General features: G+C 33.5%; 3 protein-coding genes across 3 annotated transcripts; 1 reads left to right on the top strand and 2 right to left on the bottom strand.

The window, feature by feature from the left end:
* Nucleotides 1–3,944: 3,944 nt before the first annotated feature.
* LOC148546894 (uncharacterized) lies at nt 3,945–4,352 on the bottom strand. The gene has a single exon (XM_088499426.1). The coding sequence runs from the start codon at nt 4,350–4,352 to the stop codon at nt 3,945–3,947; it is 408 nt and encodes a 135-aa protein (XP_088355552.1).
* A 3,906-nt stretch (nt 4,353–8,258) lies between these two features.
* Nucleotides 8,259–11,959, top strand: LTA2 (2-oxoacid dehydrogenases acyltransferase family protein). The gene is made up of 6 exons (XM_016320382.3): nt 8,259–9,353; nt 9,482–9,673; nt 9,782–9,869; nt 9,960–10,030; nt 10,114–10,197; nt 11,523–11,959. Exons 1-6 carry the CDS (start codon nt 8,466–8,468, stop codon nt 11,625–11,627), a joined length of 1,428 nt encoding a protein of 475 aa, XP_016175868.1. The 5' UTR covers nt 8,259–8,465; the 3' UTR covers nt 11,628–11,959.
* A 3,111-nt stretch (nt 11,960–15,070) lies between these two features.
* LOC107618349 (Glycolipid transfer protein (GLTP) family protein) lies at nt 15,071–16,632 on the bottom strand. Its single transcript, XM_016320383.3, has 4 exons — nt 16,260–16,632; nt 15,992–16,164; nt 15,753–15,898; nt 15,071–15,373 (listed from the first exon to the last, which is right to left on the bottom strand). Exons 1-4 carry the CDS (start codon nt 16,512–16,514, stop codon nt 15,267–15,269), a joined length of 681 nt encoding a protein of 226 aa, XP_016175869.1. The 5' UTR covers nt 16,515–16,632; the 3' UTR covers nt 15,071–15,266.
* Between the last annotated feature and the right edge of the window lie 2,989 nt (nt 16,633–19,621).

The raw sequence follows: 19,621 nt of genomic DNA on the forward strand, positions 1-19,621 counted from the left end.
TGTTAGCAATACAAACGAAATATATTTATAAATATCTTATTTGTAGTATTAATAAGATAAATTAAAAAAAAAACAAAAAATATAATTCTTTTTGAATATATCTATATTCATAAAATATTAATTTTTTTATTTAAAATACAAATTCCAATATATAGTCAATTTTATTTCAATGAATTTTATTTTCTATTCAAATATCAATTGTCATTATCATAATTATTTTTATTATTGTTATACAAAGTTTTAACAAATTTAGGTCTATATCTAGTGATTTGAAACGAAATTTTCTTATAAATACTAGTTTTTGAAAGTGCATCAAAAATTATTTTACTTAGTTAAAATAATAAAAGAAAATCTGAAATATAAAAAAAAAATAACTTTGGAAATAAAATAGCTGAAAAAATGACATTTAATTTAAAGAAGTAATAAATTGTCTTCGACTAGATTAAAATACTTTGAATTCAAATACAAAGTATACAAACTCTTAAAAGAAATGAAAAGAACAACTTTGCTAAAAAGATAAATTTGCAAAAAGAAAAAGATTACAAAAAACTTAAAAAAATAAAAGTAAAAATAAAAGATATGAAAGGAACTCTACAGAAAAGAAACATCTCGCACAAAATGAGTCCAAAGCCATACGAATTTAATTTGGCCTAAGAATCATGTTGAATCGCCTCAGCCTTATTAGAGTCTCAACTTAGAACTTCCGACCCAATAGCTGACACGATTTAAGGCCCGTTTAAAAAGCTTTAAAAGTAACTTTTTTGAGTTTATGACTTATGAAAAATAGTAGTATTAATATCTGGTGCAATTTTCAAAATTAAATTGTAGCTTTCTAAGAAGTTATTTAAGAGTTTATAGATAAGTTAAAACAAATGGCTTCTCTAATAATACTACTACTTTTTATAACATTTTTATAAAATAAGCACTTTTAGAGCTAAAAATCCAAACACAAAATAATTTATTTATAAGTTATTTTTAATATAGTCATTTATTGTTTAAGCTATTTTGTCAAAAAAAGCTTAATTAAGTTATTTTTTTTTTTAACAAGAGAGCTCAACACAATACAGTGGATTGGTAGACAACCAAACTGTAGTCATGAAAATAAAGATATTAAACCAAAGTAATTAAACTACCCCTGTTGTCATCTCCGACATTGCCATCAACAACAAGAAGGTTCCAAACTACTCCACTCTCCATAACTGGTTAAGGATTTTTGAAACACCTCTTCTGGACCACCTTATTTGGAATTAAAAATCCGCCTGTTTCTCTCAAGCCATACATTCCAAATAATCGCAAAGAAGCACATCATCTACCTATTCCGCTCCTCCTTTCTGTTTACGATGCCTGTCCAGCTCTCAAAATGTTCCTTTAGTGAGCCCGAAATAGACCACGCTCTCCCGAAATCAGAAAGCCATCGACATCATACCTGCCAAGTAAACTCACAATCCAGGAACAAGTGGTGAACATGTTCAACATCTCTTTTACATAACACACATATGTTGTCTCCATGACTAAGTATTCCAAATCTATGTAGTCTTTCTTTAGTATTTACTCTTTCTATCAGAACAAACCAAATAAATAACTCCACTCGTGGTGGTGCCAAACCTTTCCATATGGTTCTGGTGAAACTGAAGCTGGTGATATCCTCCGGGAGAGTATCTGACTGCACCACCTGCACAAAAGAGTTAGTTGAAAAAATTCCTTCCTTACCAAACTTCCACACAACTTTGTCTTACTTATCACTTGCTAGTTTAATAGGCCTTAAAGACTCATGCAAACTATCCAATAATTCCAACTCCCATTGATATAAGCCTCCCCTCCACTAGAAGTTTCAGATCCACTCTAATCCATCCCAAAACCCACAATTCCCTATGACAGATCCTTGCTGGTTTGAAACAGAGAAGAGTATCGGAAACCTCAACTTGAGTGAACCGCCTTGTAGCCATACATCTTCTCAGAATAGAGTCCTCCTGCCATCACCCACCTCTATAGACAACCCAGTAATCATCTTATCCCTTACATTACTATCCTTGAGCTGCAACTGACATATGTCCTTCCATGGTCCCCCTCTAGTAGGTAGTGGCTGAGTTGATAACATCATATTAGGATTCAAGTCGTAGCAGGAGCATACAACATTCTTCCATAAAGGACACTCCTCCTTTGAAAAGCACCACCACCTTTTAAAGAGTAGAGCAGAGTTTCTAATCACTGCATCACCTACCCCTAGACCACACTCCTTTTTAGGGGCCTGAACTACTTCCCACTTAACTAGTGCTATACCATTCCTACCTTCCTCATTGCTCCATAAGAATCTTCTCTGTAATGATATCAACTTTTCTGCCACGGCCTTCGGCATCTTGTACAGGCTCAGGTAGTACACTGGCAAGCTATTCAACACAGACTTTATAAGGACTAGCTTACCCGCTTTATTCAGCACCTTAGCCTTCCACAAATTGAGCTTTTCTCAACCTTATCAATTATCGGTTTCCATGTCTTGACCAGCCTCGGGTTTGCTCCTAGAGGAATGCCAAGATATCTGACTGGAAGATTTGCCTCTTTACATCCCAATAAGCTGCACATGTTGTCAGTCCAATACTGTTCACAATTGATTGGGATTAAACTGGATTTATCAAAGTTAATCGTTAACCCCGACATTATCTCAAAGCACCTTAACAATCTGGCATAGTTTCTGATGGTCTCCTACTCTGGTGGGCAGAATAATATAGTGTCATCTACAAACTGGAGATGTGACAACTCTATGTTTTCCTTACCAACCAGCAGCGGCGAAATTCGTCTGTTCCTCACTGCCTCCCCTATCATCCTGTGTAGGATATCCACTACCAGAACAAACAAGAACGGAGACAGTGGATCACCTTGTCTCAAGCCTCTCTCCATCTTGAACGGTTTGGATGGGGAATCATTTATCAGAATTGCCATGGACGCTGTACCGACACACTCCCTAACCCATTCTCTCCATCTCCAACCAAATCCCATCTTCTGCAGCACAACCACAAAGTTCCACTTTACCTGATCATAAGCCTTCTGGAAGTCTAATTTAATAATTGCCGCCTTCTTCTTCCTCGTATTCAACCATTGCACTGTTTCGCACGCAATCAGTGTCTCGTCGTGAATTTTTCGACCTTTCACAAATGCACTTTGAGTCTCTCCTACTAGGCCTGGCATCACTGATCTCATCCTTCTGACCATCACCTTGAAAATTAATTTGTATATGTAGCCTACCATGCTGATCGGCCGGAAGTCTTTGATCTCCTTGGCTCCAGTGTACTTCGATGCAAGGGCCACCCAAGTAATATTGGAGTCAGACGGCAACCTTGATGACCGAAAGAAGTCCAGAACAGCCGTTGAGAACTCTATACCAATCTCATCCCAGCACTTCTTGATGAAGTTCATATTATACCCGTCGCTTCCTGGAGCCTTAGAGGATTCACAGTCCCAAACAGCCTCTCTAATCTCCTTCAATGACGGTATTCTCTCCAACACACTGGATTCTTCTTCGTTAATCCGGTTAACCAGTCCGTCCCTAAAACCTACCACCGGTGATCTCTCCTGGTGATACAAATCTCTGTAGAACTCTCTGATGACAATCTTGATCCTAACTTGATTTCTTACCAACCTTCCATTAATCACCAAAGCATCAATTCTATTATTCCTTCTTCTTGCCGACGCCAAGTTATGAAAGTACCTTGTGTTTTTATCCATGTCCTTCGCATGCCTAGAACGCGATATCTGTTTTCAGTGTACCTCTTTCCTCACATACCACTGCTTGCAATAGCTTACTAGAGCCTTCCTTCTAGCCTCCACTGTACCATCATAGACTCCATTCTCAACCATGTCATCCACCTTCTTGATCTCCTCCTCAAAGCGCTGAATTTTCTTTTCCATGTCACCAAATTTTTCTTTATGCCATTTTCCCAAAGGCACCGTTAGAGCCTCAACTTATCTGTGAACTGCCCCTCTCCAATATTCCTCCATTTCTCTCTGACCATTCTTAGGAATCCTTCATGTGTAAACCATGAGTCTAGAGTCCGGAACGGACGTGGGCCACCTTTATACTTAGTATCTTCAACTATTATTGGGCAGTGATCTGACAAGCCTCTCGGACTACCTTTTAAGCGAATCTCTGGGAACTCCTCAGTCCATTCTACACTCACTAGGACTCTGTCAATACGACTATAGGAACCACCTTTATACCATGTAAATTTACGATCATTCAACGGTAAGTCCACTAACTGCATATCTTGGATCCAACCCTTAAAATCTTCTGCAGACGCTGTTAACCTGTCCTGATTTTTCCTCTCATCAACCTGTATCACCTCATTAAAGTCACCCATGTAGCATATCGGGACTTGACATAAGCCAGTTATATAGCTCAGTTCCTCCCATACAGCAAGTTTTTCCACTCTCGTATGAGAACCATAAACCAAACAGAAAGCACAGTGGAACTCATTTTTCAATAAAACTCCCTCAACACATAACTACCTCTCCCCTTTATAACAGTTACTCATTCTAAACAACATCTCATCCCACATTAACAACAGACCCCAGACGTGCCTTCCGATTCTACAAACTCCCAACCCACCGCATCACTTCCCCAAATACGTACGACATCAAATTTAGTCACAACTTGCAATTTTGTTTCAACCAAGCCTAACATATTCAATCAGTGACGGATCCAGAAAATTTTAGAAGTGAGGGCAAAATAATATAATAAAATACATAAAAAATATATATTAATATATTTAGATATTTAAATTTGGAGTATATTAGCTAATCAAATTTTTAATAAATAAATATAATTAATACATTTAAAAGTATAGTAATTTAATTTAAAAATATTTTTTTTATTTCAATATTTCGGTAATATTGCATGAAAAACATTTATTATTAATACTTGTGCTTAGTCAAGCATCTAATATCCGTCAAATTACATTTATATTGATTATTTTTTATATGATACAAAAAAATTATAACGCAATAGCTAAAAAATCTATAAGAAATATAATTTGAATGAACTAATTTAGAATTTTGACTATTTTTTATTTTGATGTCTAAATTTTTTCTAAAATTATGTGAAAAAGACAAAAAATTTGTGAAAAAAAATAAAATTTAGAGTAAAGTATCATTTTTATCCCCAACGTTTGGGGTAAGTCCTATTTGTGTCCCTAACATTTAAATCGTCCTATTTGTATCTCTAACGTTTATAAAAGTGATTCAATGTTATCCTACTATCAATTATACTAACAAATCAGATTATATTTTTCAATTATTCTCACTTGGATGTATTCATTCTCAATTAGGTCTCACTTGGATGTGTTCGATTTTAATATTATACCCACTATTTGTATTTAGATTCAATTATATCCCTAGAAAAGTGAATTATGTAAATGTTGTAGGAATTAGTTTCAACATTTGATGAGCTATTTTTCGGAGTAGATCATCGAATCTATCCCAAACATTTGTATTCTAACTTCAAGAAGAGATTTTTAAAACTCAAACTAAAGCGCTCATGATGTGTAATTGACGACAGGATAACATTAAATCACTTTTACAAACGTTAGGGATACAAATAGGACGATTTAAATGTTAGGAACACAAATAGGACTTATCCCAAACGTTGGGGACAAAAACGATACTTTACTCAATTTTAAATTAAACAATTACAATTATCTTTATATGTAGGTATAGAAAAAATAATATATTTTTTTATTAAAAAATATCAAATAATTTTTTGATATTTAATTGCAAAGTTGACATTTTATAATATTATAATAATTTTTTTTAACAAAAACAATATTATATGTATGTATAAACAAAATTAAATTAAACAAAACATAAAAAAGTAAATAAATGATACACATTTATAAAAAAGTATTAAACACTAATAATCTCATTTATATTTAAAAAATTAAGCTTAAGTTTAGGTAATTAAATAATCAGATTCTTATTAGTTATTATTAATATTTGTTTTGAATTTATATAATACAATAATTTTTATTATTGTATTAATATCTAATAATATAAATGTTTCTTACATATAATTTTTTTAAAGTGTGAGGCAAATAAATTATTGTAATGGGGACAATTCTCTGCACATATATATACTTATTATTAATTTTTTGAAAGTTCAATAGGGGCAATTGCTCCCACACCCCTACATATAAATCCGTCCCTGTATTCAATTTTTGTTTTTTTTTTTTGAGCTCTTTTATCATACTCAACTTTTCAACCCTTCACATTCCAAGAGCTAAAAATCATTTTAAAACATTGTTACACACCTGTTTGAATTTTTTCAATATGCTTCTTTGTGCATTCTCTTTTTGTTTTGTTAGCCTCCTCTTCTCAGCTATCGCTTCATTCTACTCTTGTAATATCATCATTAAGTCATCTTCTTCATTGTACTGCACTGCTCCGGATTCACTTCCCAAACTGGACCTTAGTATACTAATTATCTAAAATATTTTATGCTGTCGTGTAACTATATATTTTTTAGATTATTATTCATGCAATCGATATAAAATATAGTTATTTTTATAACGTAATATTACATAATTAAATATATGTATAAAATTATTTAAAGATTTGTTTGAGTGAATTTCTAATAAAAGATTTTTTTTTAGTTTTTTTAAATGATCTTTTAGAAAAATAAAATAATTTTATATTTAGATATTTCGTATAAAAAATATTTTATTTATCAATTATGTTTAGGTATAATAATATAAAAATATTATTTATTTATTTATTATATAAAGAGTAAAGTATCGTTTTTGTCTCTAACATTTGATGTAAGTCATATTTATGTCCCCTAATGTTTAAATCGTCCTATTTGTATCCCGAACGTTTGTAAAAGTAATTCAATGTTATCCTGCCATCAATTACATGTCATGAACTTTAGTTTGAGTTTTGAAAATCTCTTCTTGAAGTTATAATACAAATTTCTGAAATAGAATCGATAATTCACTTCAGAAAATAGTTCATCAAAAGTTGAAACTAATCCCCTACAACATTTGCATTATTCACTTTTTTAGGAAAATAATTGAACTTAAAACACAAATAATAGGTAAAATATTAAAATCAAACACATCCAGGTAAAACTTAATTGAGAACGAATACATTCAAATGTAGGGGTGCACAGACCCAGCCCGGCCCGAAGGTCCGGCCCGGTCCCGAACACTTTAGGGGCTAATTTGGTGTGATTTCATCGGGTTTAGGGCCGGGTAAGGGTCTCAAAAATAGACCCGATCATTATTTCGGGTCGGGTCCGGGCCATAGCTCGGGTCACCGAAGTCGGCCCGGTGGCCCGGTCATCATACACAATTAATATTTTATGTTATTAGTGATGGATTATGATTATTCTTATGTGAAATTTAAGTATTGTAAACCTTAATATTTTGTTTTATTAGTCATTATAAGACTATAAGTTAATGTTTTATGTTTAGAATGCATAAGACTTTAGACTAATGCATAATATTGTGTTATTTGTATTGATTTAAATATTTGGTATTATTAGACAATATTAGTATTACTTGTGGTTTTGCTTTAGTATTGATTGTGGTTATGCTTTAATTTTAAAGAAGGGTTGGTTCTTGTTATATTTTTCTAAGTGAATTTTACCATGTTAAATAATGGTTGGAGTCTTGGAAATTTGGATATTTTTACATGCTAGCTTACAAGAAGGTATCAACGTAATGTAATGTTAACGGCCCGGTTTTCACCCGGTATAATTGTGACCCGAAAGTGTATTGGTTTTATCGGGTCTAGGGTTGGGTTCGGGTCTAATAAATAGACCCGGTGTATATTTCGGGTCGAGTCTGGGTCACATCAAACCCGGCTTCACCCGGCCCATATGCACCCCTATTCAAATGAGAATAATTGAAAAATACAATCTGATTTGTTAGTATAATTCACGATAGAATAATATTAAATCACTTTTATAAACGTTAACGATATAAATAGGAGGATTTAAACATTATGGACACAAATATAATTTATCTCAAATGTTAAAGACAAAAACGATACTTTACTCTTATATAAAAATATATTTTTTAAAATAAAACATACATTTTAAAAAATATAAATTATAACCTCTAAGTTTTTTTTTCTATTATTTTTTAAATTCATCAAACATGCAACAAAATAAAAAATATTTTTTAAACAATTTAATAACACCCAAATAAAATCTTATACTTATTAATACATCAAAATTAATTACATAATAAAACAGCAAGATGAAAGAAAATGGGATTTTGGACATAGTGTGTAGCATAGAAGGAGGAGAAGTGAATGAATAATATTATTTGGGCGATGGAAACATAGAGAGGCAGCTGAACAAACCGTGCATCTCTCCCTCGTCCTCTCCGCCCAGATTTTTCTTTCTTTCTTTCTTTCTACTCTGTTCACTCACTTCACACATTCATTCATCACATTCCCAATTCACAAACACACAAATGGCTTCTTCTCCTTCACCATTCACCCTCTCATTCTCCTCTTCAATCTCATCCACATCCCTCCTCCCATGCCGTCGCAGCTTCATTCTCCCAATCCCTCGAGGCCGCGCTACTTCATTCACTGTCCAATCCAAGATCCGAGAAATCTTCATGCCCGCACTCAGCTCCACTATGACTGAGGGCAAAATCGTCTCTTGGATCAAATCCGAGGGCGAGACTCTCTCCAAGGGTGAGAGCGTCGTCGTCGTCGAATCCGACAAAGCTGACATGGACGTCGAGACATTCTACGATGGAATACTCGCCGCCATCGTCGTCCCCGACGGCGAAACAGCCCCCGTTGGAGCTCCCATCGCCTTACTCGCCGAGACGGAGGAAGAAGTCGCCGAAGCCAAAGCCAAAGCTGCCAAGTCATCACAATCCCAATCCTCTGCGCCTCCTCCTCAGCCTGCAAATCCAGCTCCGGCAATTTCTCAGCCTTCTCCTCCTCCTCCTCCTCCGCCATCGGCGGCAGCTTCTGACGGACCGAAGAAGACCGTCGCCACGCCTCAGGCGAAGAAGCTCGCAAAGCAGCACAAGGTAGACCTTGCGTCTCTCGCCGGGACCGGTCCGTTTGGTCGGATCACTCCGGCCGACGTGGAGACCGCTGCTGGGATTGCGCCATCAAAGAGCAGTCCTGCTCCGGCGGCTCCTGCTCCGGCGAGCTCAGCTCCTCCAAAAGCAGCTGCTGCTGGTGCAGTGGCGCCGCCTCCAATTCCAGGCTCTAGCGTTGTTACATTCACGACAATGCAATCTGCAGTTGCAAAGAACATGGTGGAGAGCCTCTCCGTGCCTACATTCCGTGTTGGTTATCCTGTGATCACTGATGCACTTGATGCTTTATATGAGAAGGTATGCATGAATTTTCCTTCATGACATGTTGATGCCGTTATTTGGCTTGTTTCGATAAATCGTGATACCAGTAGGTATGAATATTCATAGTGATATGATTGGGTGTTTTTTTATATTCCATTGTTCAGGTGAAGCCGAAGGGGGTGACAATGACAGCAATTTTGGCCAAGGCTGCTGCAATGGCACTTGTCCAACATCCAGTGGTCAATGCCAGCTGCAAAGATGGCAAGAACTTTGCCTATAACAGCAACATCAACATTGCAGTTGCTGTGGCAATCAACGGCGGTTTGATTACCCCTGTACTTCAGGATGCTGACAAGGTCTCTTGATTTTCGAATGCTGTAATTACATTGTGGCTTGTGGTCGTTAATGGAGCATTTTTGTGTTTTCTTTGTTTTCAAGTAAATTGGTTTCTTGTGTTGTTGCAGTTGGACTTGTATCTGCTGTCCCAAAAGTGGAAAGAGCTAGTTAATAAAGCTCGTGGAAAGCAATTGCAACCCAATGAGTATAATTCAGGTCTATTTATTGTTTTTAATTGTTATTCTGTTAGTTGGCTATTAGTTCAAATTAGAACTCTGATCTTCTAACGGAATCTTGTGTCTGCAGGAACTTTCACACTCTCCAATCTGGGCATGTTTGGAGTTGACAGGTTTGATGCCATACTTCCTCCAGGGCAGGTGAGAGACTGACTCATAATTTTTGAGATTCTCTGGCAGCTTGAATTCCATTTCATATGAACTTGGCCATTTCTTGTTTTCAGGGGGCTATCATGGCAGTTGGAGCATCAAAGCCTACTGTCGAGGCTGATGCAACTGGATTCTTCAAGGTGAAAAATAAGATGCTGGTGAGTATATGTGTATATATTTTCTTTCAAGTAGTTATGCTTATGCACTTATTAGAACACCATATGAAGCCAATCAAGCCATTGCAACGAAAAGATAAAATAAAAATAGAAAGAACAACTATTCCTTCCTTGGTGATCTGCATGTCAGAGTAACATAGTCTTCATGTGACGACAGACCTTAGGTTGCATTTCTATCTAGTGTTGTACTGCCTATTTTTCTGAAGTTTTAATTCTAGATCTAAGTTTTGGAATACATTTTATCCTATTACAATTCTTGTTTACCTAAGGAGTTTATACGATGGATGAGCATTACATCTGCTCTGTGTTGTGCTTCTTGAATATATTTTTCTGACAATTGAATGGAATCTTGTTATTCAAAAGGTAATTCAATAGGTTCATCTCAAATCTTTTAACTTATTTTTCTGAAAATTTGCTACCATGACTGAGAATAACATCTTCAAGTGTGTTGTCCTTTTTCAATTTTTTTAAATTTTGTTTTCTGATTGCTACTAGTCTGCTACTGCTCTTACAATGTAAACCAGATTTTTCTGCCTTTCAAAGGCACTTTCCTATCCTCATTCCTCACCCATGCATTTTTCTCTCTTAAAATTCTCTGTATTTGATTCAGTCTTCCCCTTTGTATAGAGGTTGCAGAGCTACACAAAATCCCATTTTCAGAATCTGAAATTTTTTTTCTCGTCGTGAAACATTAGTGTAAAATCAAATATTGAATCTTCTTCAAGGAAATTTAGTTGAAGTCTTGTTTGTTGGACCCTACTCCTACCTGGGACAGGAGAGTTGCCTTGGATCACCTTTTTAATAATTTAATTCTCCGGTTGATATAAATGTATATGTTCTCCCAATTACCAACTATCATCTAAAAGTCAGACATTTGTGTTTCATAGGAAATGGACAAACATAATTTACTGTGTTGATTTGTAGGTTCACATATGAATATCATTGTGGTCGTTGTTTGTACTGTTTTCTGTCTAAAATTTGCAATTGCAAGTGTTTCTAAACATTCAATGATTGTGTTTCTAAAAAGGATCTTTGGATCTTTTATCCTCTGCATTGCACAGTTGCACTGCCATATTGAACTTATAAATCTGACTTGGGTTGCATCACTTAGCAGTCTTAGCTGATAAAAGAACAATCTGGCAAGCCTTCATATGGCAAGCATCATATGCCTTGTACTTAATAAGCACTAGAACAAATAGTAATACACGACTCAAATATGACTTGTATTTAAGTCTTTTATAACGAGTAGCATTTTTTTTATTTAAATCTCAGGATCAAACTAATTGTATCTGAACTTTCTTTTTCAGGTGAATGTAACAGCTGATCACCGAATAATTTATGGCGCTGATTTGGCCGCCTTCCTTCAGACATTCTCCAAAATCATTGAAAACCCAGACAGTCTAACATTGTAGTGATTCTGTTCTTTGAGATCATGTTATAGTCGCTGGGGGATCGTGAATTGATAGTTTGGGCAGCTTGTTTGGCTTAGTGCCCATCATTTTGAGCTTATCTTTCACTTTCATTTTTTTTTTTTTTAGTTTTTAGGAGCAATCGTGAATTCTATTGAGCAAAACATTGACTACGAGAAACAGCTTTTACCCTTTCTTTCTTTTCTTTTCTTTTTTTTTTTTTTCAGTGAAGGATTCTGTAAACAGCAAGTCAGCAATGTTTTCTGTGCCGCATGAGCAAATAAGACCTTAAAGCTTGTACTTTTGCAATAAAATCTAGCCTAATTTCTAGTTCTTGATTTGTCTATTGCTTATATTGTCTATTGATTGTTAATTTTTTTGGGCATCATTGTCTATTGATTCTGATTTGGTAGTATGGGATTCTGAAATTTGGTTAATTGTCCTTTAGTTTTGCTGGAACTTCTTTTATTAATAATATCGTAGGACATGGGTTGAGAACTAATATAGAAATGCTTTTTTAATAAATAGCTTATTCTGTTTTTATTTTTCTTTTCTTTTTGGGTATTGCCTATTTTGTTATTCAGTAAACCAAAAATGCTATTTGTAGAATATAAACTCTCCAGTCTCCACAACTCTTGTATGTATGGAGTATTTGAGTATAATCCTTTGTCAACTTCAGTTATTTGTATTTTCATGGATCTTCCTTGTTCAAACTATAGATTAGTATAATGGAAAACAAAACCTATATATACTTGGCCTTAAATTTCACATTCACTAATATACATATTTTGCATTCCTTTAGTACTGAAGAAACTAATTAGCTTTCAATAATAATGCACTGAATAATGTATATACATAAATTGGCAAACATAGATATTACTAACTAGCAAGAGGAGTACCTAAATTTATGTATTCAGCGAAAATATTTGAAATGGATATTATCTTTTAGAATATTATTTTTATATTATATTAATTTACCTAATTATATAAAAAACACATTTACAAGAATCGTCTAATATAAAGATAATACCGTATATAGTAGTATAGTAGCTTGATCTTAACTATAACAAACATAGATAAGAATTTCTCTCCAAACACTAATTGAGAAGGTGGTGGAGAGGGACTGATTTAGTATATCTACAATGAGGATATAGCGAATGATACGTGGATAAATATTGTTGTGATACGAGGTATAATTATACATGTCAGTATGTTACGTGTAATTGGTCAACACATCATCATATTATTATACGTGGTCAAATCATAAAGTAACATGTGTCACTAACAGTCTACGTTATCAAGTTATGTCATCTTACCGTTAATGAAAAATGGGTCAGGGACTAATATGATACACTGTTATCAACTTTTATCAATTTTAGGGACGTAATTGATGCAATTAGAATTTTAATGACGATTTTAATGCAAGATACCAATCTCAAAAATCATTTTAGAATTTAACTCCACATTTGTGCTTAACTTTAGAGAAAGTTTAAGAGTTAATCTTTTGGATCCACATCTTTTTTTATACTATTAAAATTTTATAATAAAATTACTATTTTAATATTTAAAGTGTAAGCCAAGTATCGAAAAAAATAATAAATTTTTTTTATCGTGTAACATTATTCTTTACAGTTAGAATACATGTAAAACAGTTAATTCCTCCTTTATATAACAATAAATTTATATATTTATTTGTTTTTACAAATTTAATTAAAATATATTCTAAAAGTTACTAATTAAAAAATATTAAAATTACAAATAAAATATTAACTATTATTAAAAAATCAATCATTCTAAATTTTATATATTAAATTTTAATAATTAAATTAAACATCAACATAACAAAAAATTAATCACTTAATTTATGTATATGTTAATTAAATTAATTCTTTCATTTGTGAACCTTTAATATAATAGTATTTGGATATCAGTCTCTTGAATTTTGTTGAAGCTTTTAATTTTATTCCAAGCCTGAAATCATTTGATCTTGCATATAAATTTTATCAGAACTTTTATAATGCCAGGTGCATATAATATATAAGTAGAAATTAATGTGATTTTTTAATATCTATGAAAAATATACTATTTGTTTCTATTTTTAATAGTCATGACATATGAAAACATAAAAAAAAATTGTATTCGTTAAAACTTAAGTGACAATTTTATATTCGAAAGAATAAATGTCATCTTAAATATAAAAATCTTTTCACTAATATTACATTTTAATAAGACTTTCACTTAAATAAATTTATCTTGTGATAATTAATCTAGTACTGTTACAAAGACCCGTTGAACTATTAATATTTTTAATAAGCATTACAGGATACCCTTATTTAAAGCAAAGATCATGATTTGGAAGTTTAAGAAATTTAATACTTATAAAAAATTCGAGTGCGTACATTGATGATATACTATTGTTAGCTCTTTTTTTTTTAAGGAAGGTAAATTCGAATTGAAATAAACTTTTTTTTAGTCATTTTCATTTAAAGTTAGCATTTAATTATTTACTTGTTCAACAACATTTATTATTGGAGTCAAAATAACACGATTATAAAAATATCTCAAATTTGTGAAAATTTTCGAATAATCACTATATATATCACCAAAATTTATATTAAAAATTTGAGTGATATAAGAATTACACTGTTTATTTTCTAATGAGCAACTCTTTCATCTCTCAAATCAAGAATCCATTATATAAAGAATTAATGATTTGAAATTAAATGTGCCGTAAGAGAATCATTTAAAATAAAAGTTAGGGACAATCCTTGAATTTACTTCTTAAATAGCCAATATTCACACAACTAATTACTAATAACTTGTTATTTCTTACTAGGATTCAAATAATTATATTAAAACTACCAATGTCGTTTATTATAAAATCTTCAAAAATATTTTATTTTGGCATATTGTCACACACAATTTGATAAAGATAGTATTCTCTATCCCTTTAAAATCTTCCTTTCTAATTTTGACCATGCTTTATCCTTATCATGGTACCTATATATTACACACATTATTAATTTGCAAACTCACTTGATGTTTCTAATTTATTGTAGCATAACAATCAAATTTTGGCACGGAAAATAAGCATTTTTACTTCAAGAACTAATTTTTCTATTTTTGCCATATATTTATATTAATTATGCATGTTTACTTAATACATGATACAAGATTATTAAGTCAATGAGTTATAACTCAAATGACATAGTCTCCTCATATTCATCTAAGAGTTCGCAGATTTAAGTCTCCTTATCTTTAGTAAAAAAAAAAAGAATGATACAAGATTATTAATCACATCATTGTGATCACATTTCTAAGCTCAATATATATATGATAAATATATCATTATCCAATTTTTATATGTTTTCCGCGAACCTCTTTTAAGTAGAATCTCTTTCAAATGAATAAACTCAATCACGCACCCGCATGTATCCGCGGACCTCTTTTAAGCAGAACCTCTTTCAAATGAATAATGTATGTACATAATAGATACAACACAAATTTTAGTAAAACTATTGTGTATCTCCCTAAAGCTACATGTCAAGCGCTTAGAAACTAAATAGTTACATGTATGTTTATACATTACATCAGAAAAAATTGTGTCACAACAATACTACTATGTGTTGAAGCCACATGAACTCACCAGTTCAACGGAATCTTTCTTGAAAGGTACAGTTTATCAATGTATTCTATAACTGGAGTTGCAGCATTGATGTACCTTTTCATCTTCGTCTCAGCAGACTTCTCTGGAGTACCATTCATGCACAACAACTCAGTTCTCTTTAAAAGATAGAATGCCACAAGAAAATAATATCTAATCTAAAAGGTTTGTTTGGGTGAGTTTTTAAGAGAAAATCTTTTTTCGAGTTATCTTTTTTTAAAAGATCTTATGAAAAAATTAAAGTAATTTTATGTTCGGATATCTCATGCAAAATGACTTTTTTATCTATCAATTATGTTTGAGTATAACAATATAGAAGTACTTTTTGTTTATTTATTATGTAAAAAACATCTTTTTTTAATGGTACCCAAACAAACACTCAAATAGTAATTATTGCTTCACACAGCCACACAGGCATTGATCATTTTGATGTGGCCAAAAACAAAAATGATGCAACAAGCTACCTGTTTCATTGAGCCTCAAGAAAAGCTGGTCTCTTGTTGGAAGTGTATACATCCCAGCATGCACAGCTGTTCTTACTGCCCATGTGTGATACGGTGCACAAATCTGAGCGTACGCACTTGAAGCTATTTCTTTCAGACAGCTATCGCTGAAAACGCCAAATGACAAATCAATTGTTAAATTGGATAATTCAATTCAGCATCACAAATGATATACACAAGAAAGATCAAAGATGCCATACTCAGTTGCCAGAAGTTGTTCGAATATAGCTCTGACGAGATCAACACCCTGGCGAACTCTGCGCAAATTACGCGAATAACTTCCCGGGGATTTAACCGTTTTGCTAGCGACATCAACTTCAATTACATCCTTCAGAGTGCCACACGCCGGTGATGCTTCCATAAGTCCTTCTAGCTGACCGTACGAATCATAATATTCATAGCATTGTTACAAAGCAATCAAATATACAACAAAATTTTTGAATTATTCCGAAAGGGAAGGAAATGAACCTTGGCGACGTATTCCAATTCGGCGAATTTGAAAGCAAAGCCGAGACAATTGAAGAGAACAGAGACGAAAGAGCAGGCTTCGTAGAAGGCGTCCAAGGGAAGGTCACCACGGTTGAGGAGTTTGGCGAGGTGTTCAAAGGCCTCGGCAATGGCGGAGAGAGGACTTGAAGTCGTCGCCGCCACCACCGCAGGATCGGGTAGTTTAACGATGCTGGTGCTGCTATTGTCCATGATGACCTCAACGCCATTCATCATTATCGCTACTCAGTCCAAACGCCTTCTTTTCCAAAAGGTTCAAACAAGAGAATCGTTGAAATGTCAAGAAAAGAAAGGAGTTGCGGGATGGAATAGGAACTTTCCGCTACGAACGCGCCTTGCCTTTCCTTCATTCAAAAACTCAATTTCCTTTTCTTTTCCGTTTGACGCCACATCACACGAGACGTCAACCGCTGGTAACTTCTCGCGACTTTTCGTTTTTTTTTTTTTTCTCTTTTTGGGCTCCTATTGAACGGATCTCAAAGCCCACCTTCTTTCTAAGAGTGATCTTGACCAAAAAAAAATAAATCTTAAGAGTGATTAATACCAAAATTAATCATGATAATAATAATCTCATCATACAACCGTGACATAAATTTTTATCCTTTTCTAAATAATACCCCATTAATATTTTGGGCTTCAAGTATCACCTCTCAGAATTTGTTGTTATATTTTTGTTTTTTTTTTTTCTAATAAAGTATATTGCAGTTCATTTGTAGGGCTGCACACGGATCGGATCAGATCGGATATAGCCTAAAATTCTATCCGATCCGCCATAGTTGTCAGAACCGAACTGGTGATCGAACCGGTCAGGTCACTGGTTTATTGGTTCAACCGGTGGGTCACTGGTTGAACCGATAGAACCGGTCGTACGTAAATAAAAAATATAAAATAGTAAAAAATTGAATAAAGTGACAATTATGTCCATCCTTAAAATTTTTTACTTCAAATTAATTAGCCCTTGAAAAAAAATAAAATATCAATTTGGTTCTTCAAGATAGTAAACGATGAACACATTACGTCCCTCCATTAATTTTTCATGTGAAATTTAGTGGTGATGCTTAGATGTCCCTACTAATTAGTCTTAAGTCGAAATCTTCGAAGACCTACTAACTCAATACTCTAAAAAATTTAAAATAAATATCTTTACTAACATTTTAATATGTAAATGTAAATATTAAAATATTTGATACTTATTTTAATAATTCTATAAATTCTAAAGAATTAAAAAAAATTGAGTATAAAACTAAAATTAAATTAAATAAATATAAAATAATTCAGTTGTGTATATATATAATATATAAAATAATTAGCACATAAATTTCTAAATGAACACACCAGCTTGGTGGCATTCCTTATCCTTGTTTAACAAGGGGACAAGGGTTTGAAACCCATTGCATACATTTTTGAATATTGGACCGGCCGGTTCACGGATTGTATCGAACCGGCCGGTTTTGGCCGGTTTGCTCCGGTTTGTGACGAACCGTCCGATTTTAAACGGTTTGCTTCCTTCTTCGGTCCAAAGCTAAGACCGAACCGGCTGGACCACCGGTTCACCGGTTTTCCGTCTGGTCGAACCGGCCGGTCCGGTCCGGTTCTTACAACTATGCGATCCGCACTGCACTCATCGGATCGGATCGGATACGATATCCGCATTTTTTTTAGGCCGGATCCGATCCGATCCGATCCGCATACTTGCGGATCGGATATCGGGTATATCCGCATAATTAAAAAAAAACTATTTTAAGATTCTATTTGACTATTTTTACAAAAAAAATCCAAAAAATTCATTTTTTTATCTGTTTAAGCCTATTTACTCCTAAAATATTATCAATAATAGTTCTTTTGAATAACAAAAATAAAATAATAACACAAGATTTAAGTTTAATTATTCTAAGTTGAAGTACAACATAAAAAATTAAAAACAAAATATCATAAAATTCATAAATAACACACTAAAATTCATATCACATTAGGGTTTATTTTCTTAAACTATGCTATTTATATGTGATGTGCGGATATGCAGATTTGCGGATAGGATCCGCGGATATCACTGCCAAATCTGCAATCCGATCCGACCATAGTGCGGATCCGATCCGATAGCTATACGGATCGGATAATATCCGCAAAATTCGGATCGGATGCGGATAATTACCGCGGATATGCGGATATTATCCGATCCATGTGCAGCCCTATTCATTTGCATCGTTCTCCGATTTACACTCCCTAGTTTTCTTCCAAATAAACAGATCAATATGGGCGTAAGCCCCTCTAAATTACCAAAAACAAAAACAATATTGGGTTTGATTTGCATCATTTTCAAGTTTACACAATCATTTTCTTCCAACAGACCAACAAAAGGGACCAATCAGTTATCTTTCCAAACTTAATTTTTATCCTTTTTGTTACAGATAAGTCTGTCAAACACCGTATACCAAAATTTAAAAAAAGTCTGTCAAACACGGACTAAAATCGTTCTTGATATTTTAATTTCACCAATTACATCTGAGATTGGAAAAATTGCACCATATTAGTCCCTGATCCGTTTTCTATTAACGACGCGCTGACGTAGCTTGATGACATGGACATTTGGTGACACGTGTCACCTCATGGTTTGGCCACGTGTAATGGTATGATGATGTGTCGGTCAGCGACACATGGCATACTGACGTAGATGGTTATACCACGTGTCACAATGCTATTTGTCCACGTGTCATCTACTATGTCATCGTTACATGTGCACCAAATTGGTCCCTTACTTTGCATCAGATGACTCATTTTAGTCCTTGAAATTGAATGTCGTGCACCAAATTAGTCCCTTTATCAGTTTTTTCTCATTTTCTTTATAAATTTAAAATTCTCATTATATATTGAATATACTAATTTTAATTTTCTCTTTTCACAAGTTATTTAAATACAAGTATTTTTATAAAATATTTTTACAATTTTAGTTTTAATTATACAATTTTTTCTACAATATTTTATTAAAAGAACTATGCCAGATATTGATATTGATTTAGTAAATAGTGTAAGTGATACAATTAGTATTGGGCTAGTCCAATTAGAGAATTATACTATAAATAGGAATATGATGTAATAATGGAGGGAGGCATGGTGTAATTGGAAACTCTACTTTCTCTCTTTGGCCCTAATTCTAGGGATTTCTCTTCTATTCTCTCTGATTATCTCTAATTCTCTCTAGTGCTTGATACAAATTCGTATCAAATGGTGCTTTCATTGAACACCATGCCAAATTCCTCGGAGGATGCAATTTGGGAGCAGATTCAAACTAACTTAGATCGCTTGAATTCAAATTATGAAAATGG

This window comes from Arachis ipaensis, chromosome B9 (assembly GCF_059453495.1).
Source record: "Arachis ipaensis isolate K30076 ecotype BB chromosome B9, ASM5945349v1, whole genome shotgun sequence".
Lineage (NCBI taxonomy): Eukaryota > Viridiplantae > Streptophyta > Magnoliopsida > Fabales > Fabaceae > Arachis > Arachis ipaensis.